The sequence below is a fragment of the Trachurus japonicus genome, chromosome 18 (assembly GCF_045865225.1).
Source record: "Trachurus japonicus isolate A0001 chromosome 18, Traja_1.0".
NCBI classification, from domain to species: Eukaryota; Metazoa; Chordata; class Actinopteri; order Carangiformes; family Carangidae; genus Trachurus; species Trachurus japonicus.
Window position 1 is genome coordinate 13,802,531 of NC_140924.1, and position 24,114 is coordinate 13,826,644.

The 24,114-nt window shown below is 42.9% G+C and overlaps 1 protein-coding gene across 1 annotated transcript in view; it reads left to right on the plus strand.

The window, feature by feature from the left end:
• LOC146968871 (uncharacterized) overlaps nucleotides 1-24,114 on the plus strand; it is a 216,141-nt gene that overhangs the window by 39,150 nt on the left and 152,877 nt on the right. The window contains exon 10 of the mRNA XM_085759323.1: nucleotides 11,869-12,180. Coding sequence (XP_085615449.1) covers nucleotides 11,869-12,180 — 312 coding nt within the window. The remainder of the gene's footprint in view (nucleotides 1-11,868; nucleotides 12,181-24,114) is intronic.

The window sequence follows — 24,114 nt, forward strand, 5'->3', positions numbered from 1 at the left end:
CTTCTAATTAATGTTGGGCTGTGGGTGTTTTATGGGTAAACCTGTCTTAGTTTCGATTCCCCTCAGCGTCCACAGTTGTTTCCTTCCTTTATCTGTAACTCCCTCCTGACAATAGACCGTTCATCCTCCGTCCTCTTATAGTTAAAGACAGACACTTAAAACAGCATAAGACCACGAGCACAAACACAACCTCATTATCTTCCAATGTTTCATCCTCACCTGACTCATCTCATGAGGTAGGCAGGTAGAGGTGGAAGTGGAGGAGAGAAGTCTGTCTGAAGTCAGACTGTTTTTCACATGTGATGTCAGTAACTGGCCCAACAGATCTGACACAGATTCAAATTTTCAGGATCAATACATTTTAACAAGGAGCTAAAAAAAAACGAGGAGCTAAAAACCTGAATTTCACAAAACCAGCTGGACAGATCACTAAAAAGTCAGATCAACACCAATGGTCTCCTCATGGATGTACTGTACAACACTTTGTAAAAATGTGCTTTTGATAGCCTGACAAGCCTGACTATATTATAAACATGTCTAGTCTGGCAACGACCGTAGACCTCGGCTCAATCCAGGGGGTGGGATGAAGGCTGTCTTTCAAACTGCCTCTGCACGCAATAGGGTAGCGCTACGACCAATCAGAGCAAAGTGCAGGATGACGCTAGCCTGACAAGCCAATTGAAATGTATGTCGTCATCGCGTTAAGCCCGCCCAACGACTCTCTAAACAGATAGAGCGCTGTGATTGGTGAACACAAACGGTGTTCGAGACTCAAAAAGTTCCTATGGCTCGTTTCTAGACCCACCTACGGAGCAAATATTTTTGCTGCTAGATTTCTAGGCTATGCTTTTGATTGATTTTGGAGGAATCTTTAATGAGAAAGGAATTCAACAACTCCACTATTATACAGTGAAGTGTCAGTTTGGGGGAAAGACATTTATTTTGGGGTCACTACACTGTATAATAGTACAATTATTCGATATATATCCCAAAATAAATTCCCCTAAATTATGCAAAAGTAAGTGTTGTCCTACAACCAACAGGAGACCATTGATGTGTGGAGTCATTTGGGAACATTTATGTAACTGTGTAACAGTGAAGTTATTGAATTGTAAGGTTTTTAGGACGGTATTGACTTACAACCAGGATCGAGATGTGAAATGGGGAACTCCGCTTTTATTTTATTTATTTTTTTACTTCATCTTTACATAAACTTTACACCAAGTTTTTGGACAAAAAGTAAAAGGATTCCACAAACAGCAGTTCTGTCAGTAGAGTTGACCTTTAACTTGATCACTTAACGACGTATTGAACCCGGAAGTTCAAATCTTTCCAACTTAACCAAACTGTCCGACAGGTGGTTTGTGCAGTACATGTGTAATAAGTCACAGTTTTTTAACTTAAAACATAAAATGATGTGGAACCTCTACGGCTCTGTGATGCTTCAGTAAAGAGATTAAAACCTGCTGTCTGATGACATCATCATGTGGTTTGTTGTCTCTCAGAGCAACAGGTGGAGGAGGGGGTGGAGTCTGTCCAGCTGCCCGTCAAGACCACAGCTGGTCTGTCTGAAGACGTCAGAGTGGAGTGGTGGTACGGATTCAACAAGAAGATGAAGGTCCATGTGTCTGAGAACAGTTCTGATCAGCCTGAAGAACAGGACCAGGTTTACAGAGGACGAACAGAGATGAATGAAGACCTGCTGAGAACTGGAGACCTCAGTCTGACCCTGAAACACCCCACAGTGAGAGACACAGGATACTACATCTGCATACTCAACAGCACGAGGGGAACATTTGCGTTGTGGACATTTGTGTCTCTCAAGGTCAAAGGTCAGAGTTGTTTGTTTGTCTCTGGTTGTTTGTCTCTGGTTGTTTGTCTCTGTCTCACTGTCTTCTGTCTCGTCTACAGAGAGAACTCAGGTTGCAGCTGAAACAGTCGACATGAGGAACAGAAGCAGCTCCACTGATCCAACTCCTCTGGTGGCTGATCAATCAGACGGATTGGTCTGTTGATCAATTTGTGATTATCGATAGTATCTGACTTTGGACCAGAGAGAAGATTGAGGCGAAGGAGCTAATGGACGATGGATGAAGACAGGAGGATGCTACTCTATATTCAATCCTGTATTGTTTCATGATGTGATGATCGTATGTTTCGTTTCTGTCAGGAGTTGGACATGTCGTGTACTCTTTTTTAACTCTCAGCTACTTAAATACTTGATGTTTCACCGTTCTGGCTTCTCTGTCAAACAGCTCTTTGTCTTATATTGATTGAAATCTTTGAGGTTTTTTCCTTCTACTTGATGCGTGTGAAGCCTGTTTTTTTTTTTTTCATTTCACCACAGCACTCCCAATGTACAAAGACCTAGTTCTGCTGCTACAAAGCGATCAGTTCTTGACTCTGCCTCCACTCTGGTCCAAAGTAAAAGTTTTTTTCCTTCAAGCTTTAAAGCAACTCTACCTGTAGTCCCACTAGGACCTGCTGCTTCATGGTGTTTCTGTTATTGTCAGTTTGGCTTACATTCCTCACTCTGTCTTTATCAACTGCAAATAAATTGCTTCCAGAGAAAAACTGCCAAAGTATAGGATGTAACAGTGTTTTTAAATCTCTTCAGGGTGGTGATCGACACAAGACGAGCTCAAAATGTATATTTATTTGTATATAAACAGCGGCCATGTTTCCGAGCCATACAGGAGGACTGAGATGACAGAGGCACTGTACACTCTGAGCTTCATCTCCCTGGATATGTGCCACTGAAAGGACATTTTATTATTAAGTATTCGTTCTTATGTTACCATACTCAACAGGAAGAGGGTGCCATCACCTGGGTACAGCCATCCACTGCCCTGCAGGTTATAGGCTGATTTAAATTTGTGTACACCAGTCCAGAGATTTTTTAATATGCAACGGTTACGTTTGGATTAATAAATGCAGAACCTCACAGCCTTGTGAGTCTTTTGTCCAGTAGAATTCAATGGTGATTTTACATTTTGTTCCACATCCTCAACAAATTAATTCAAATTATTTTTAACACTGAATTCATAATGATGGGTGGAGATTATTTACACTGCGTGACAGGGACCTGATGAAAGTATGTCATTGACTCAACAGGAAATAAATTAGTTGCTGGGCAACACCAGTCTTCTCTGTCAGTTGATGCTCTGTGAAAGTCGGTCTGTCTCCACTTCCTGTTAAATTCGGAAATAAACGTTTGTCGCTGCAGTGTTCTGGTCCAGTCTGGTTTTAACTGTCACTCCCTCGAGGAAGAAGCAGCTTTAACGGGACTTTGGTTTATAGAGAAGATGAAGATGTTTGTGGTGTTTGTGACGCTGCTATACGGTGAGAAAAACTTCCATCCTATTTAATTTCAATAAATTACACACAGACTCGGGCTGTGAGCGCCATGTTTGAGAGGTGGTGACCTGATACTGTGATCGATCGAGGTAAACTAAAGCTCAGCTGTGTCTCTGTCCTGCTTCTGAACCACATGTTGCTCTTTAATGTGGATGAAATTGATAGTTAGAAACAAACCTTTTCATCACTGAAGCATTCTGGGTAATTAGGTCTAGAGAAACGAAGGAGGAGAAACGAAGGAGGAGAAACGAAGGAGGAGAACCTCCGCGCTTCAGCTGACCGACTAAGTTGCAGACCGGTGTGTCTCAGTGCAGGAGATGAATAGTAGCAGGGAAAGGATGCTGGAGCACATGATCAATTTTAGCAAATTATCGAGGTGCGGTTGGTGATGTTTCGACATTGACTCTTCTTCAGAGCAAACAGACTTCTGGGAAAAACCAAGCTCTACGAGTGAGCGCTTCAGAGCCAGAGGTTTTTCTCATTCATCTTTAGAGGAACATTATCAAAAGGGATCCCTCTTTAAAAGGCATCTCTACACAGCCTCCACTTATCACATTTAGACGTGTACATAATCTCAAGGATAGCCTTGTCCATACTGACAGCCGCGCACCCCCTGGCTCCCACCTCCACCTGTATGTTTCAACCGCTGCAGTCACTGTACACACTGCTCCAACTCCTCAGACATAAAATCATTCACACACCCGTGCACGGGCATTACCTTTAAAGGAGCTGTATGTTAGACTGCGGGCAAAGCTGTTGCTGCAGTCAAATTCAAAACACTGCAGCGCGTTGTTTCCCCTCCCCTGCCCCCAGACTCGAGGTTGCCAGATAACCACACGCTAACCTCTGCCCTGCTCCAGTTTTGTGGCTATGATGCCCAGAGACTCACTCAGTCTCTACAGTTTCAAAGTAAAGATGATCATGCCTATCTAAAACATGTTAGACTGCATTAGCTACTACCTGCAGTCAGTGGGATGAAGCAGCAGTAGGCTACATCTATATATTTTATCATAGTAAAATATCTAATGTGTTCGCATTTCTGTAGTTTGAGCAGATTGTTGATGAATATTTGGCTTTTTACTCTGACTGTCTATTGTTCTGACTCACAGAGCGGAGTTCACGTCAACACAGGTGATCTACAGGTTTCACTATCACTCTCCCGTGCAGGGGTGGACTGGGACAAAAATTTGGCCCTGGACTTTTTGGTCCAGACCGGCCCACTATCTGCACGCGGATATTTTGCCAACTAGCACTGTTGATGTACATACAAACACACAAGCTCTTAATAACACCACTACTAAACGATATACAATATACAACAAAGTAGAGGAATAGTGTGGAATAAGTTAAGTTTGGACAAAATTACATGCACATAATGAGTCTGCATGCAATCAGAACTTTGGCTAGTTGGCTAAAGTATGGAAAACAATAGTACAATGATCTGAAAAATGGACAAACACTAATTTTATCTTAGAAAGACAGTACAGCTCAACATAATGTATAGACAATGAAGCATGACAAGAAATACTTGTAATTTGTGTACTGCATCATGAGTAATATGTATGCAGAATGATGTTTTACTGTAACAGTAGTTAATCTGTGTTTTATTAATTTTAACTATATAATGTTAAACTGTTGAAAGGACAATAAACCATAAACACTGACTGAAAAAAATATGGAGCATACATATTTGTTAAGTTGTTAGCTCAATGTCCTTCATGACCAAATTTGAGTGAGGGCACTTTAATAAAAGCAACTAATCAATTAATGAGGATAGTATATGAATATAGTTATTGTTTTCCAATACTTTAGATAACTAGATTTAGCTGTAACACACCACACCATCAGAGTTATTAGCTATAGCTATTTATTATGTCAAGTAACGTTCATAGCAACCGTTCTGGACCATTTACAGTATTTTAATGAATGTTTATCCACACCATTCTGGAAAGCACATACCTGCTTAACAATCACTACCTCCTTCACATGGTGGAGAGTCTTCCTCAACACTTATTTTTTCAGCCTCCTCCTGCACCATAAGGGCACTGGTAATGGGAGCCTCACTCCCTTCAGACTCACGTGAAGGACCTGCTGCTGAAGCTGCAGCATCGGGGCTTCTAGCTCCAGCCAGGCGGCCCCTGCAGCAAACATCTGCGTAATTGTTGTACTTTCAGCAGTCTGTGCTGCTAGAGCTTTTCTTTTTCTGTTACTTTCCTCCATTTTTCCGCGCTGCCTTTGCGTTTTTTTTTACTTTTCTTTTCCGTTTTCGTGCGCTGGTGTTTTTTTTTTCTCTCTCTCTCTCGCTCTCTCTCTCTCATCATGACTCCTCATCATTAAAAGTGATTGGACGAGGGGGGGGTCTACAACATGCGTGGGTGGGACTCCTGGGCCTCTGTAGCCTCTCATAGGGCCATTGGGCCAGGTAGACAAGCCACTGGGCCAATCGTCACCTCTCTGCTGTGTCTGCAGCTGAGCACTGTAGGCCGAGCCGATGCATGTCTCTCTCCCTGAGCCGGGAGAGTTACAATAGGCAAGGCGAGGCATGGCGGAAAAAAGTTAAATAAATAAATAAATAAATAAAAAACGGCCGCCTATCGGCCCATTAGTGACCGGCCCACCGGGAAAACTCCCGGTACTCCCTATGGCCAATCCGCCCCTGCTCCCGTGTGATATCAAGGAGATATGACCATAGCTGGTAATCGAAATCTATCAAAAGCAATCTCAATTGGAGGTCGTTTTCGGTACTTTTTGTGTGTATGTGTGGTCTATTTACATCAGGCAGACATCCCATAGACTGTATCCACTCTTGATGAAGCACACGACACAAAGGTGCATTCAGGTACCGAAGTGTGGTACTGTTTGCCTTCACGTGAATCGAAACTCAGTACTTTGGTGGGAAATCGGTTGGTACCAATAAAAGTACAGAATTCAGTACCCATTTCTACCTGAAAGCCAGAATCGCTGAACATAAAAATGCCATTCGCACCAAGAACCTTATATGCAATGGCAAAGCAATACAATCAGGCCAAACACGGCTCTGTAGCAACTTTGAAATTCCGGGGGATCAAAAGAATTCCCCCGCAATCATGAACACCATTGAGCCTTTTGGTCTCAGTGAAGATATTAACTTGTGTTGTTTTTTATAACTGGTGCCTTATACGTGGCTTTTGCTTGCTCTGTACGTTATTTTGTATTGTATTATCTCTACATTGTAATCTATTTGTAACATTTGCATTGGACTGTTACTTTAATTGTGCTGTGTGGTATCACATTGGCTGTTTTTGATGACGTGGCTCTCCTGCTCCTCCAAACAGATAGGCACCCTGTTTAAAGTTGTCATTCATAAAAATGCTCTGTTTGCTCTGAAGAAGACTCAATGTCAACGTCACCAACCACACCTCAATAATTTGCAAAAATCAACATGTGCTCCAGCATCCTCTCTGTGCTTCTATACAAGAGGACTTTGATTGAGTGGTATTTGATTAACACTTGACATTTGACAAAGCTCCCCAAGTGGGCGTGACTTCAGTGCCTGCAGCAGACACGCCCCCAGCTTCCAGAGCTGAGAGAACTGCTTGATTTTTTCATGATTTTAAAACCTAAATTTGCACACTAGCTTAATTTTTCTAGCATTCAAATTTGGCAGGATGATTAATAAGACATATGTCTGCAATGGGACTAACTCAGAAAAAAAAAAAAATAGTTTCACTTTATACAGACTTTACTTTTTTTTGATTGGATAAACACTAAAATCAAAAGTATTACACAATTATCAAAACCTTACACTCGAGCAAAACATCGACCCAGATTTGCACCACTATCAGCACAATTTCAGCCTCACACAACAGGGTTTCTGCTACATGCATTCGTGGCGGCCCACCACGACTAAATTATTGCCGCCACTGCTTCAGTAATTGGGGCAGACGCACAATAATAACCTACCAGTTACTATTACATTGGAACCTTTTCCACTACACAGTTCTACTCAACTCTGTTTAGGTGCTTTTCCATCACACCTGATTCCTTCATAGTTCTGTCATATCACGGCGGCTACAGCTGCATCGTCTCACTCTCTTTTTTCGATCCTCTCGTCAGCTCCAAACTCACTCGTCTGCACTTCGATACAGACCACAGCGTGGTTTTCCACACAGCAGTCATTTAACTCAGGTAACTCATCACAGAATAACAACAGTCTCAGTACAAATCAGTGGGCGCCAGAGGTGTAACGATACATGTATTGAACCATTTCGGTACGGGACATTCGGTTCGCTACAGAGCTGTGCACATGTTAGTTCCTGAAACGTAAGTTGTGTGTGTTTATTGTCTGCCTGCAGCTAAATGTTCAGCCGGTTTAGTCTCCCCTAGTGGGCATTGTTGTCAGTGTGTTTTTAAAATTAGCGGGTTTTGATTCTCGTGTCGGACGTCACGCTTGAGTGCTAGTGGAAAAGCAAAAAGAAGACGGGCCATAAATAATAACCCCCTAAAGTGTCTCAGTCCGCTGGGCAACAACATTGACGATATTATTGTAGCCCAGTTTTTAATGTTGCAATCGCAGGAGGGGGGGTCTTGATGTCACTTCCTTGCAATGCTAAAGCACTGACTGTCAAATTACCACACCGATGAGCCAATTGGTAAGACACAACCATCAGGTACGTAAACACGCAATAGCTCATTTGTAGACACACTGATAAGGTTTAAAGGGGTACAGTTTAAATCGGCCGTTTGTCCTGTTTGTTGCGCCGAGTTGTGATGAGCTGCAACACGAGTTTACCCGAGTAAGGAAAACGAATTGGATTGGTCGTTATCGAGCGGGCGGGATATTCAAAGCTTGGGGCGAGCCCGAGCTCCGTGTGTGTGTGTGTGTCTCAGACGTTTGAATGACGGATTACGGATCCAATATCAGTGGCTGATGAATCGTGAGCAGGCTGACGTATAATCCGTGCGTCTGCATTATCCAATGCGGGAAAAAAAACACACACTTACATCCCGGATTTACTGAAAAATAGAATTTTGCACAAAGTTTGGCCTACATCGTCTGATAGATGAGTTATTAAACTAATTTTATGACCCAGAGTGGGCTTAAATTCAATTTTCTTTTCTGTACACCTTTAAGCACTATAAAAATGCAGCAGGTGAGTTCACCTGTGTTCAACAAAAATGAAAGGAGTCGGAAATGCACCAGATGCAAAACATTGTCCTTTGGGACAATGAGTCATTCCACCGCTCTGCTCTGGTCCAGAGCTGGTGTCAACACCATCCATAGTTCACAATACAGTATACACCATACACTCCGTTTCTAAACCAATCAAAGAGTTTTTCTCTGTATGGTAGTGGAGGGTTTCAGTCTCTGGCCCCAGGCTCAGGTTCCCTTCATTCAGGCCATGGAGGCCTGTGACTAGGATTCGACATTCAAGACTTCACATGTTGTCTTGCCAATGAGGATATCAGCTAAAATTCTCTGGCCTGATCCTGTGAGGTGAAGAGAGAATGTCTAGTATTGTCTGTACTGTATTTTCAATGGGTTTTTTTCCCCTCAGATTATTTTCTTTTCTTTTCTGTTGTCTAATATTTGCTGAGCTTACACTGGTACTGTAGTAGCATGAAAACTGGAACATTTTTTGTTGACATGTTGACTGATTTGGGTCTATGGAGAAAAATAAATTATATTTTCATCAGTCTGCAGCATTGGTCTTGTGTAGTGTTTGGTGAGTATATTGTATATTTTATCTCTGTGTACTTCACTTACAGTGCTCTAATCACTGACAAGTAGAGTTGCTAAAAGTTTTTTAGGTTACGCACAACAGTGTGTAACTGGTTCAAACTGAATTAAGTCATATGTATTTCCATATTATAAAGTAGTGTATAGTTTTTACAAGAGTGTTTCCTTTAGCTCATTCTGCTAATTGTGTGTAGTATTTTGACAAACCAGGCCCAGTTTTCAAAATAATGCTTAAGCAATCGGGGAAAAAAACTGTAACTCTTACTAACAAGGTGTCAGGTGTATGTAGCTCCACCTCCGTCTCCACAGGATTGGTTCCTTAGGTCTGTGGTGTGTGAGTCTGTGTTGATGAGACTGTTGGTGGTTCACTGCAGTTCCAGGTCAAACACTGGATCTTTATCAGAGTCTGATTATCTTCTGGTTTCTGGCTCACATCTGTCTGTGTCCTCAGTTTCCCAGCATGCCTCAGCTATGGAGACATATGAGGGGGTGGGGTCTGTCCTGCTGCTTTGTGACTTTCCTAAGTTTGACCTGGATGAGCCTTCAGTGGTGTGGAGCCGCTCCGACCTCCGTCCTTCAACCGTCCACCAGCGTCAGCCGGACGGAGACGAACTCAGAGACCAGAACCAGGACTACAGAGGACGGACGTCCATGAGGACTGACGCTCTGAGGACCGGAGACCTCAGCCTCACTCTGAGGAGACCCACCACCAGAGACAGTGGCAGCTACAGCTGCATCCTCAGAGGGAGGGGGGGAGAGGAGAGGCAGAGTCAAGTTACACTGCAGGTCAAAGGTCAGAGGACATGGACTCATCAGAAATGTGTTTTAATGTTTCACATCATTGTTTATAGTGTTTTAATCTCATGTTGTTGTTTGCGTTGACTGCAGGACGTCCTGTGAACTGGGGCTTCATTGTCTTTGGTGTCATTTGTCTCCTGTTCTCACTGGCTGCTGCTGTTCTGCTGATTTATGACGTGTATATATCGTGTATAAATGAAAGAGGTAGGGTGTGTGTGTGACTCATTTTGTGTGAACATTGAATTGACCAGGAAGTGATTGTAAGTCAGTGTGATGTCAGAGCTGTAGACTGAGCTCAGAGTTCAACTCAACTTTGTTTTATCGTTCATTAATATTTGTTTGTGTCGTCTACAGAACGTCCTCCAGTTTGGTTGATGGTTCCCATGGTTGCCATGATTCTCCTGTTTGCAGCTGTTGCTGCTGTTTGCTTTGTCTATCGTCATGAAATGTTTGAGAACTTACTGGGTATGTAGTGTGTGTGTGTGTGTGTGTGTGTGTGTGTGTGTGTGCTGCTGCTGTGATGAGACATGTGAACAAGGCTTTAAGTCTCTGTTTGTTCTGGATCATTCAAGTCACTTCACCGTTGACTGACAACAACACTAACATCTGATCTCATGTTGTTTGTGTCAATTACAGAATCTCTTCCAGACTGGGTCATTGTTCTACTGGGTCTACCGGGTCTCCTGATGTTCCTGGGTTTTGTTGGTTTTGTTGGTCTCAGAATATATAAAGAAATAAGGAACAGAGGAGGTTTGTATAAATGTTTGTGAGTCACAGGTCAAAATAGAATTGAACTCTGTGAATTAATCAATAATGTTGTTTTATTGTTTATTATTATTTCTGTAATTGTGGCTCCGTCTCTTTTTACTTTTTAAACACACTAAAAATATGGAGCGCGAGCATGTACAGTAGTTGACGTGTCTTAAGCCACAAAAACTCCACAGTTCTTCTTTCTCACGAGGGTTTATTGAAACCTTTCTTCGAGTTACAACAAAAAGATTTTTTAAAAACTGTGCAGCAATCCAAAATTAGGCAATAATCATGAGCACGGTCAAAAACTAGCGTGCTCTCCTCGCCTCCATAGTCATAACTGAAGTACGCACACATCACATTACGCATGTCTCAGCCAATAAGAAGAGAGCAGTTGTTATTAACTAAGAGGCACTCGTATAACCTCAAATATACAAAATTAGGATAAATCCAACAAATCACCTTATGTGTAATATACAAAATGGCTCTAACAGTTTCAATCTCATGTTGTTGTTGATTGTGTCGACTACAGGACGTCTTCAAGGCCGGGCCAAAGTTCTCCTGGTTCTCCTGGTTCTCCTGTTTTCTGCTGCTGTTGCTGTTTTCAGTGTCTTTCTTTACAAAGTGATTAAGAACATAGAAGGTGTGTTTGTGTCCGTCCGTCCCTCTCTCCCTTCACTGATTTGGAGGCGACTTCAGTTCTGTGTTGAGAGGACTGCGACCAGGAACAGCTGCACACAGTGATCCACTTGTTTATTTTAACTTCCTGTTTCCCGTAGAGTCAAACTCTGGGTAAAATGAGTGAGGACCAAACACTGATCCTGACCAATATCAGCAGCACCGTCCCAGACTTTTACTTTGACAGGCTCAACTTTATTGGTCCAAAGCAGCGTTGACAGATTCACAGACTGAGACACTTTGATGTTTGTGTGTCAGTGTTTTGTTCTGAGGTTGGACATGAGTGTGAGACACTGAGGACGGACACAGGAGAAGTCTTCTTCTCTTCAGTGGACAGTTTTCATCCACATGTAACGTGACAGAGAAAAGACTGAGAGGAGACAAAACTAAACTCTGATCATGTCCAACACCTTCAACTCCTGGTTTGGCTTCCTCCATGTGTCCACTGTCCCTCTGGTCTGGTTCTGTCCTTCAGGTTCCTCTACAGCTCTGTGATGCTTCAGGTCAGAGATTAAAACCTGCTGCTGCTGTCTGATGACATCATCATGTGGTTTGTTGTCTCTCAGTCCAACAGGTGGAGAAGGGGGCGGAGTCTGTCCAGCTGCCCTTCAAGACCACAGCTGACCTGTCTGAAGACGTCAGAGTGGAGTGGACGGACAGACACAACAGGAAGGTCCATGTGTATGAGAACGGTTCTAAAGGACAGCACCAGGTTTACAGAGGACGAACAGAGATGAATGAAGACCTGCTGAGGACTGGAGACCTCAGTCTGACCCTGAAACATCCCACAGGAAGAGACAGAGGAGACTACACCTGTAGAATCTATAACAAGAAGAGAAAATTACTGAGAGAGACAGAAGTGACTCTCAAGGTCAAAGGTCAGAGCTGTTTGTTTGTCTCTGATTGTTTATTTGTCTCTGGTTGTTTGTCTCTGTCTCACTGTCTTCTGTCTCATCTACAGAGAGAACTCAGGTTGCAGCTGAAACAGTCGACATGAAGGACAGAAGCAGCTCCACTGATCCAACTCCTCTGGTGGCTGATCAATCAGTCTGATTGGTCTGTTGATCAGTTTGTGATTATTGAAAGAATCTGACTTTGGACCAGAGAGAAGATGGAGGTGAAGGAGCTGATGGAGGATGGGTGAAGACAGGAGGACGCTACTGAATCTACTGACTCAAAGTCTGCAGACTCAATATTGATGAGTATTGATCAGAATTGATCAGTACCACACATGAAAAACAAGAGAAACATTGAAATATCATCGAAAAATACTTCTTCATTCTCTTGCTGAGGGACAAAGTTGCGTCATGGTGACGGCCAGTTCATGGACCACAGTGATGTTGACGTGCTAGCTAGCTTGTTCAGCCTGCAGCTAAAGGCTGAAGGTTGAGCTTCAGCTCTGGTGGAGCAAAGGTTTCAGATGTGAGTTGGTTCATAGAGTTCAGCTCAGATGTGTCCTGTAGAAACTCTGACTGAAGGACACAGATCGGTTCGTTGCAGCACGATGATGTCAGAGACAGGGCTTGAAATTAGCGGTCGCCACTCGCCATTTGCGACCCAGATTCCTCTGTGGCGAGACAGATTTTTAGCTGTCTAGCCACTTGGCGAGATAGAAAAAACAAGACTCCCAATCTGTTTCCAGGGTTTCCCCCAGTGTATTATAAGCTTATAGTCACCTGACAACGTCACAACTTAGTCGCGCATAACGGGACACGTCACGGACATCATGCTCATCAGACCGCTGCTTCACAGCTGACCGAGAGGAACACACCTAGCCCAGTTAATGTGAGCCGAGCCGCGGCTCCAAAAGGCTCAGTCAGCTGCTGTAGCAGCTGGTAGCTGGTGGCTGTTGGCTGTTAGCACGCCGGAGTCGGTGGTCGGACTATCTGACGGGGGGTGTGGGGTGGTATTTGAACACTTGTACAATCAGCGTGATATAGCGCATTTACGAGCGGCAAAGCGCCAACTGTCCATGCTCGTGTCTGTGTGTGTATGTGTGCGCGTGTGCGTGCGTGCGATAGAGACGGCAGGTGGACTGACTGGCTGAGATGAGAGTTGGTGAAGCGCTGTTTAAAAATGATCATACTGTTCTTCTTTGAGTGGGGTGGGATTGTGGGAGGGATAAAAAACTGGGGGGAAAAACAGAAGAATGGAAGTCTTCTCTGTCATGTTGCTACCTGTGAAATTGCTTCCATTAAAGAAAGTCATCAAAAAACAACATTTTATTTTTGTGAGAGCCTGTGGCAGGCCGCCACACATAAACTACTGTTATTCCAGATAAGTTGAAAGGTCATCGTCTACACAGCACAATTGATTGAGAAGAACAGGATGACTGTTATATGGTACTACTATGACTGCTATAGTGATGTCGAAATACAATAATGAAGCAACTTGTTGGTTTTGGCTAGTAAAAAATCTGTCTGGCGAGTAACTTTTTTGACCTACTAGCCACTTGCACACTCTGTTGGAAATGAGACATCTATGAGACGTCTAATGCATTTCTAGAGTCCACGGTTCGAGTGTTTTAAGGAACGGCCTCCTCACGGGAGGGAGATATATACAGTATATTGATGTAGACGTTTTCCTCGCCCATTACTCTGGTGCCCGGCGTCCCAAACAAACCTGTGGGTGGATTCTGGAGATGTGATCTACATGAAAAGAGATGAGTTTGTTTTTTTGTTTTTTTCCAGGACCACTGTCTATAAATCAAACTTTGGGGAAAATAAAGTGAAGGGTTTATTAAAACAACAGCCAATCAGATTCAGTCAACACATTGATGCTATTCATAATGTATAAATGTTGGGGTAAGACTGACATAAATGGAGAAACATTTCCACCTCCAGAAATATGAAGTGTAAACTTGGCCTGATTCACAAGCAGCTTCAGTGCTGGAAAGGTCATGGAGTGGACGGTTGTATCCTCTGAGGAGCATGCATCTGTAAAGGCCATGAAAATATAGAGAGAAAAGAAAAAGGCCAAAGATCAGCAGCAACTGTCATCATTGAATATCCACACAGCACATCCCACAGAAATGTGGCCTGCAAATGTCAAGGATAAGCAGAGGGACTTCCTGTCAGGCAATTTTTGTAAGAAGATCAGCCCTCCTCCCTCCTTTTAGAAACTCTATGGCTTCACTATCGGAGAACGTCTGCTCCATATCCCTGTGTGGGTGAAGTGGAGTCTACCTGGTGTAACTGGTGTTTAATCGCTGACTAATCCAGACCCTCAGGTGATCTGTAATTACAAACATCTGAGCTCTGATAAAGCTGTTGGTTCATCTACGTGATCGGAGGCCTGAGACACTATCGCTGTGGCTTAACAACTATTTACATAAACCTCTTTTTAACGTTATCCATTTATCTCTCAATATAAACTAAATCACCTCAAAATGTATTTTCTCTTCTGGTAAAACGTTTTCATTCAACTTTGACGACGTTCCTTCTCAAACTGCCAGTCAACATGGCGACCTCGATCTGTGCTGGACGTTTAGCTCGTTTGAGAGTTTGGGCCGATGTTGCATTTTATTTTATTTCCTGTTTGAATTGCTGTAAAGTTGGTAAAAGTGCTCTTTCGTCTGTCGGTATAGTCTCTTGCTCAAATGGTCTCACTACAGAAATGTTTTCATTGATATCATCGCTGACTCAACTACTGTATGCAGTGGGTAGAGGTGGAGGAGAGAAAAAGTCCTCCACAACAGATTGTTTACGTAGGTTTTCAAGTAATGTCAGTCACAGGTTCCAATGTTGTTTTTTGTTCGGCAGAGCTCATTTTGGACCTGCCGAATAATCTAATAAGCATCCTCTAGCTTTTTAGCCAGAAGAAATGAGAAATGTTCAAATTGAGCGTCAAGAATGTCGTCCTCTCATAATCTCTCAAATGTATTTAAACATTCATAACATGTAAATCTCCGATATAATTATGATCACAGGTTAAACTGTCAAAGAATAAGTCAGTGTTTTTAAGCCGTACTTTGCCTTTGACACCACTTCAGTGATCAGGTATTTCTGCATTTTTGCACATTCCCGTGACGGGCATGCAGTTCTTGGCAGGCAGACACTTCTCAGCATAACACCTGCAACCCTCTCTGTCACCTGACACTCTGTGGGAGTTGGTCTGTCTTCACCTTGTGTTGAAATCGAAAGTAAACGTTTGTTGTCGTCACTCAGTCCAGGACGAAGCAGCTTTGACAGTACCGTGGTTTTTAGAGAAGATAAAGATGTTTCTGGTGTTTGTGGCGCTGCTGTACGGTGAGAAAAACTTCATCATACTCCATTTAGATGTACACAGACTCTGGCTGTGCCAGCGCCATGTTGAGGATAGGTCACTTAATTTACTGTTTTTGTCAACAGTCGCTTTGACCCGTTTTTCAATAGACCTACTTAAAACAGTTTATCAAAGCTGCTAATACACATCTACGGTGGCCCTGAGGGTCAAAATGAACAACATTTCACAAAACACAACTTTTCACAAAACACTACCACATTTGACAAAACACAACACTATTTCAAAAAACACCAAAATATTAGTAAGGACAACATCTTGTTTGTGATTGGTTAGAACCCGTCAATCAGGAAAATCAGGACAGGGGAGCGAGTTGTGTTTTTTCAGATGCTGTTGTATTTTGTTAAATGTTGTTGTGTTTTGTCAAATATTGTGTTTTGTGAAATGTCGTAGTGTTTTGTCAAATATTGTTATGTTTTCTGAAATGTTGTTGTGGGCCACCATACACATCACATCTAAAACAAATTATTCCCAAAACAGTTAGGCCTACATTCTTAAACTAAACACAGATTTTCAAAATACAACACAGTTCACCTATAAACAGCCTACTACACTAACACTTGTCTTCAACAGAACCATTAACAGTAAATGGATCAACTATAGTAAACTAAAGCTCAGCTATATGTCTCTGTGCTGCTCTGAACCACATGTTGCTCTAATGTGGAGGAAATTGAGAGTTATAAACAGGTCTAGAGGACAATACAAAAACACAACAGTCCAGCAGGTTCAGCTCCAGTAGCATCAAAGAAGCTGCCATCAGTAATTATTATCACCATGACACCATGTCAGTCTAAGTTATATAAACTGTATAAAGTTTCATTATGTCAGAGGAAGTGGAAACAGGTTTAATCGTGTGACATGAAGCCATTTGTCAGGTCAGCTGATCAACTGTTCAAGTGTTCAACCTTAGTGTATTGAGCATCATTTCAGAATGGATAGCATCGTAAGCTTCTTGTGAGAATGGTAAGCTGTCAGGTGTTTGTGGCCCTGCTCTGTTCCCCACAGGTGGATCTTCATCAGAGTCTGATTATCTTCTGGTTTCTGTCTCACCTCTGTCTGTGTCCTCAGTTTCCCAGCATGCCTCAGCTGTGGAGACATATGAGGGGGTGGAGTCTGTCCTGCTGCCCTGTAACTTTCCTACGTTTGACCTGAACGAGCCTTCAGTGGTGTGGAGCCGCTCCGACCTCAGTCCTTCAACCGTCCACCAGCGTCAGCCGGACGGAGACGAACTCAGAGACCAGAACCAGGACTACAGAGGACGGACGTCCATGAGGACTGACGCTCTGAGGACCGGAGACCTCAGCCTCACTCTGAGGAGACCCACCACCAGAGACAGTGGCAGCTACAGCTGCATCCTCAGAGGGAGGGGGGGAGAGGAGAGGCAGAGTCAAGTTACACTGAAGGTCAAAGGTCAGAGGACATGGACTCATCAGAAATGTGTTTTAATGTTTCACATCATTGTTTATAGTGTTTTAATCTCATGTTGTTGTTTGTGTCGACTACAGAACGTCCTGTAAACTGGAGCTTCATTGTCATTGGTGTCATTTGTCTCCTGTTCTCACTGGGTTATGCTGTTGATCTGATTTATGACGTGTATAAATGGAAGAGGGACAAAGGAGGTAGGGTGTGTGTGTGATGTCAGAGCTGTAGACTGAGGTCAGAGTTCAACTCAACTTTGTTTTATCGTTCATTAATATTTGTTTGTGTCTTCTACAGAACTTCCTCCAGTTTGGAAGATGGTTCTCGCGGTTGCCGTGGTTCTCGTGTCTGCAGCTGTTGCTGCTGTTTGCTTTGCCTTCCGTTATGAAATGTTTGAGAACTCACCTGGTATGTAGTGTGTGTGTGTGTGTGTGTGTGTGTGTGCGTGTGTGTGTGTGTGTGTGTGTGCTGCTGTGATGAGACACGTGACCAAGGCTTTTGAGTCTCTGTTTGTTCTGGATCATTCAAGTCACTTCACCGTTGACTGACAACAACACTAACATCTGATCTCATGTTGTTTGTGTCAATTACAGAACCTGCTCCATTCTGGGCCGTTGTTCTACTGAATCTCCTGATTATCCTGATGTTCCTGTTTCTCCTGGTTTTTGTTGGTTCTGTTGGTCTCAGAATATATAAAGAAATGAGGAACAGAGGAGGTTTGTATAAATGTTTGTGAGTCACAGGTCACAATAGAATTGAACTCTGTTGTGAATTAATCAATAATGTTGTTTTATTGTTTATTATTTCTGTAATTGTGGCTCCGTCTCTCTTTACTTTTTAAACACACAGCCTACTAAAAATATGGAGCGTGAGCATGTAGTTGACGCGTCTTAAGCCACAAAAACTCCACAGTTCTTTTTTCTCACGAGGGTTTATTGAAACCTTTCTTCAAGTTACAACAAAAAGATTTTTAAAAAACTGTGCAGCAATCCAAAATTAGGCAATAATCATGAGCACGGTCAAAAACTAACGTGCTCTCCTCGCCTCCATAGTCATAACTGAACCAAAGTACGCACACATCACGTTATGTACATCTCAGCCAATAAGAAGAGAGCAGTTGTTATTAACTAAGAGGCACTTGTATAGCCTCAAATATACAAAATTAGGATAAATCCAACAAATCACCTTATGTGTAATATACAGAATGGCTCTAACAGTTTCAATCTCATGTTGTTGTTGATTGTGTCGACTACAGGACGTCATCAAGGCCGGGCCAAAGTTCTCCTGGTTCTCCTGGTTCTCCTGGTTCTCCTGTCTGCTGCTGCTGCTGCTGTTTTGAGTGTCTTTCTTTATAAAGAGATTAAGAACACAGAAGGTGTGTTTGTGTCCGTCCGTCCCTCTCTCCCTTCACTGATGTGGAGGCGACTTCAGTTTTGTGCAGGATCGTTGTTCTGCTTCTCCAGTGTCTGGTCTGGCTCCTGTGGTGGAGACCACAGTGATGGAGCAGTAGTAAAGCTGCAGGTGGAGGACCAGACTCCTGTGTGAACCCACCAGGTGTCAGCAGAGACTCTGCTCATCAGCACACTGACCTGCTTCAGAGAGAGGAAGCTCCTCCTGGTTCATCTTCTCCTCTGGTTTCCACCTCCAGCTGCTCTTTCACCCTGATTGGCTGCAGCTCCTCACTTCCTCCTCCTCCTCAGTGGCTCCGTCCTGGGGCCTCATTTATCATTGTGGATATACCTTTTTTTACACCATTTTCCCCCCGTTTTGTGCGTACGCACTTTTCTCCGCCAAATTTGGGATCTATCAAGCCAAAACCTGACGGGGAAAAGTGCGGACATTTACACCCATTTTGACCCTGGCGTACCGTGATTTACGCCTTTTTTGAGGAACAGGAGGAATTGGTGACACCGTTGCTGAGTCAGAGAACTGCAGTGTGAGAGGGAGAGAGGAGCGGAGTACATTTAGAAGAGCACAGTAGGATTTTTTTGAAGTAATTGTGGTAGTGGTGGACTGTTGATGCTGGCAATCCAACCCGCTCTATAATAACTAGGGCTGTCAAACGATTAATTTTTTTAATCGCGATTAATCGCATTTTTTCCATAGTTAACTCGCGATTAATCTTTATTAAAAATATTATATATGGCGCTTTGTACTTTCAACCCTCCAAAGTGTTATAATCTCTAGACAAACAACTTTTAGACCAGACCTAGCAGGCCTAGTACCTAATCATAACACATGATGCATGAAACTCACACAGAATTGAAACGAATTGCATCCAGTGGAAATTGCCCTTTACTGTGCTACGCCTCTGCCTGGCCATGTGCATTTGTTGACAACAGAAGACGTCAAAAAATCAATACATCGCCACGTGCATTTGTTGACAACAAAGCCGTCAAAAAATCAATGGATAGAGCTGTGGATATATGTTAGACTGCATGTGTATATTTGTGTAGCAACCAACTTGAAGGTGGCTTACCGCCACCTACTGGACTGGAGGTCCCACACTCCAGTCCTCCAGTCCAGCAGACAGAGGACAAAATGGGCCGCGATTAACCGCGATTAAAAAATTTAATCGCGTTAATTTTTTTAATTAATCTAATCGCGATTAACGCGTTAACTCTGACAGCCCTAATAATAACACTAGGCTCTATGTTAATTGATCAACAGCGGATTGAGGATTTTGCTTTTTTGTGTGACGTCTGCCAAGGATCAAACCATCCAAGTTTAAAAACACATCGGCAGCAGCGCACACTGATCTGCAGCTACTGAGACTATTATTATTCTGTCACCTGAGTTAACCAGGTGCACGTGTGTTTGGAGCTGACGAGAGAATAAAGAGTGAGACAATGCGGCCCTGAGGAGGAACTGTGAAGGACTCAGCTTGGAAAATGACCCAAACCGAGTCCAGTAGAGCTGTAACTGTGTAGTGGGAAGGTGTTCAAAGTAGCTATCGTCCTGCTTCCCACATTGTTTTAACATCTAGGTTAAGGTCCCAGATTTTCTGGGATAAAGGGGCAGATTACATAAGATTCTTCTTCTTTCTGCTCCCTTTTGTTGAGATTTGGGAGGTTTTTGTTTTTATTGTAGCTTATTAAAGTGCAAGATCATTTTTCTGACTGATTTATTGCCCGTGTATCTGCTTTCGGAGAAGCGGAGAAGTTCCGCTTCTTTCCCCCGTCCTCCGCCCGTTGTCTCCGTTGTCACTTTGTTGTCACTTTGTTGCCGCTCCATAGAGCGCACATGGCTACTTAAATATGCACGTGCTGACCATATATAGTTGTATATAGGCGTTTCGGGGGCGGAGTAAGAGGTGTGTTCAGTGTGCACCATTCTTGGGTCCAGTGTGATTTATCAAAGGGAAATGCGGAGAGTTGTGCGTACGCACAGTTTGATTGATCTGAAAAAGGTGTAAATATTTGGGGTGTACGCCATTTTCGTCTTTTCGCCATACGCAAAACTTTAGTAGCAGTTTTACACCCTCTTTGATAAATGAGGCCCCAGGACTGACGTCCTCGTGGTCTCGGCCCAGGACGTCTTGTGCACTTCACATTGGAGGTGGACTGATAGAGGATTTTTAAAGGCTGATGTAGTAATGATAGTTTGGAGCAGGAAAAAGCCGACAGCTCATTAATCAGCTGATATGAAAGAATTGACAAGTCTCTCACTGTCAATCAAGTAACAGCCACGCCCCCAGACCCACTCTGCTTTATCATCTTGTTTGGTTTAAATGGGAGCAACAGAGTCTATGGTCACGTTAGCAGGGGTGGAAAGAGTACCAAAAAAATCTACTCAAGTAAAAGTACAGTTACCTTGATGAAATTTTACTCAAGTAAAAGTAAAAGTACTGGTGTAAAAATCTACTCAAGTAAAAGTAAAAAGTAGTTCATTTAAAATTTACTCAGAGTACAAGTTACTTAGTTACTTTTTTTTTTTGGGGGGGGGGGGGGGGGGGGCTATAATGGCCAGAGATTGGCCTCACATGTCTCTGTGTTCCAAATGTCCCTTCTCCATCGATACCCTGGTCTCCATCATCTTTTTGCTCCTGTGGCACCAACTTCATTCTGACCTTCTGACACTGCAGTTGTCCAGAGCCAATCAGATGGACAGTTACAGTTACTGGCCTAAGGTTGTCACGATCATGATCATAATACTAACATTTTCAACACACCTTCAGCCCCGGTGTGTCTGGCACGGTCACCATAAACGTAGCCGAATAGATGGACATGCCTGATAACGTTGTCTTTAATCATTAACGTCAGCTTTTAACCGCTAGCTGTGGCTAATGGCTAATATTAAGACAACAACATAGCGACGAGCTATGCACTAACTCACGTAGCGGTGAGGGGGAAAGAGGTGTGTACCTGCTGCTGCTGTGTGCGTCTGTGAAGGGAGAGAGAGAGAGAGAGAGAGAGGCGGCAGCAGCGTAGCTACTTTTGACAACCCACACAGAGTTATATATTTTTTACTTTGTAACTTAAGCTATTTAAAATGTAACTAAGTAAATTTCTTCCAACAATATGTACTCAAGTAAAAGTAAAAGTACTGATTTTAAAAATTACTCAAAAAAGTACAAGTACACAAAAAAGCTACTTAATTACAGTAACTTGAGTAAATGTAACTCGTTACTTTCCACCCCTGCACGTTAGTGATGCAACATTTAAATCACAATCACCTCTTTTGTCCTAAGACGTCTCCTGTAGAAAACACCATGACAACACAGGAAGTTCAGCTGTAGAGAGCTGCACCTCAGTTTATTCAGTGTTTAGTATCAGAGCCCTGTTTAAATATAAATGACCTCAGGTTCACAGTGGTGTTATCTTCATCTTCTGTGTTGATCTGCTGCAGTAAGATGATGTGACATGACTGAGTGACAGGAGGAAGGTGAACAGACATTAGACTCTATCAGCTGATGCTCCTGCCAATAATCAGTTTATAATAAATCCTGTCTGTGTCTCTACTTCACTCTGTGGACGTGAGGACGTCACTGATCCATGTTCCTGTCTCTGTCCTCAGTGTCCTGGCATGGAGACACTGTGGAGCTCTACAGTGGGAGGTCTGTCCTGTTGCCCTGTGAGGACTCTCCTTTACCCAGAAACCCCACAGTGACGTGGAGCCGCCACGACCTCCGTCCTCCAACCGTCCACCAGAGAAACCAGCTGGGTGACGACCTCAGAGACCAGAACCAGGTTTACAGCAGCAGAACGTCCATGAAGACTGAGGCTCTGATCACTGGAGACCTCAGTCTCACTCTGAGGAACCTCCACCTCTCTGACAGCGGAAACTACACCTGCAGCATCTCAGCGTTTGGAAATGAACGAACAGTGAGAAACATACAGCTGAAGGTCAAAGGTCAGCAACACACACCAACACCTACAGTACAGGATACAGGTCAGAGGTCAAAGGTCAGAACCAGTGATGACAAGTTAAGTAGAATTGTCAGGTACTTTGTACTTTTAGAAGTATTTATTTTTCTGACAACTTTTTACTTTTACTCAGTAAATTTTTAACGCAAATATCGGTACTTTCTACTCCTTACATTTCTCCAAAATGCTTGTTACTTTTTTTAATATATCAGGGTTTCCACAGCAAAATAAATTTACGGCAAAATAAAATTACAGCTCGACTTGAGCTGAGTACTAGTGGAAAAGCCAAAAAAAACAAAAAAAACAAAACAAACAAAACTAATAGAGACGTGTCGAGCCGAGTCGCGCTAGTGGAAAAGGGCCATAACCCCCCTAAAGTGTCTCAATCCACAAGATTATTAATTGGGACTACGAGCATGATTTGTGACACCACAGTTTAGAAGCCAATCCTGGTCCAAAATTTAATGTTCATAAGTGTGATGTGTAAACCTGAAGTGTACAATACAAATGCCTATGATTGACCATAGTGAAGTACATTAGGATACATCTTGTGTCCGGCAGGTAAACTTAAACGTTTGTTTTAACAATAACATTAATGAAATGGATTCAAGATGAATTATCGTGTGGTTATTTGCTTTGCAGTGAATCGTGCAATGGAAATACTTTTCACTCTTAATAATACTTTTGAGTAAATTTCAGAGCCTGTACTTTTTACTTTTACTTGAGTAGATATTTGGATCAGTACTTTCACTTTTACTTAAGTCGTTTTTTACACAAGTACTTTTACTTCTACTCGAGTAAAGAATCTGGGTACTTTTGCCATCTCTGGTCAGAACTGTACATACAGGTCTGAGGTCAGATCTGGTTGGAGTTTGGACCAGCGTCACAGAGGTCATGTAAAGGTCATGTTGTTGTTTATGTTCATCTCATCCACAGAAAAGTACTTGGACACTGTTGAACTCCTCGTTTTCAATGGTCTCCTGGTTCTACAGATTGTTGTTGTTCTTGGTGTCGCCTGGTGCTTTGTAAAAGGTAGGATGTTTGTGTGTGTGTGAGACACTACTGAGCTTTTATTGTGAAAATCCTCCATTATTTCTTGAGAGGACAGAGACAAGGGCCCAATTCCAATCCGACCCCTCACGGACTCACTGACTTAGAGGCGCGTTCACGGGAAGTCCGTGAGTGTGTGAGGGCTGTTCCATTGTCAGATCATCAAGTCAGTGAGTCAGTGAATGAGCCCTTACTGCCCCCTTACCGTAAGTCAGCACCGATGCTGACTTTGGGTAGGGGAATTACCCACAGTTCATAGCGTTGTAAAGTCAAACACATGAGATGCCGTCGGAACGCAAAAAAAAAAAAAGTAAATTACCACACGTAGTCAGAGAGAGCTCCGCCGCTCTCTTTATTGTTAATGGACAGGAGCAACAACCAAAGAAAAAAGAAAGAAAGAAAAAAAGAAGAAGTTTACTGTCAGTATTAACGTGCAGTTTGTGATTATTGATGATAATTTGATCAGATCTGATCCAGGAACATTTTGTTTTGAGTCCGTCCCCCTCACACACCTTGTGCGCGTTGAAAGTACGTAAATTATCAGCCCAAGACCGGAGTCAACAACATGTTGTTGTCAAGGTAACGTGTCGTGAGAGTGGGTAAGTGCTGTTCCATTCATGTTTACAGCATCTGGACCCTCACAGACTCTCACACTCTGTCACTTAGAGCTGACGTCACTTTAGTCAGTGAGGGTTC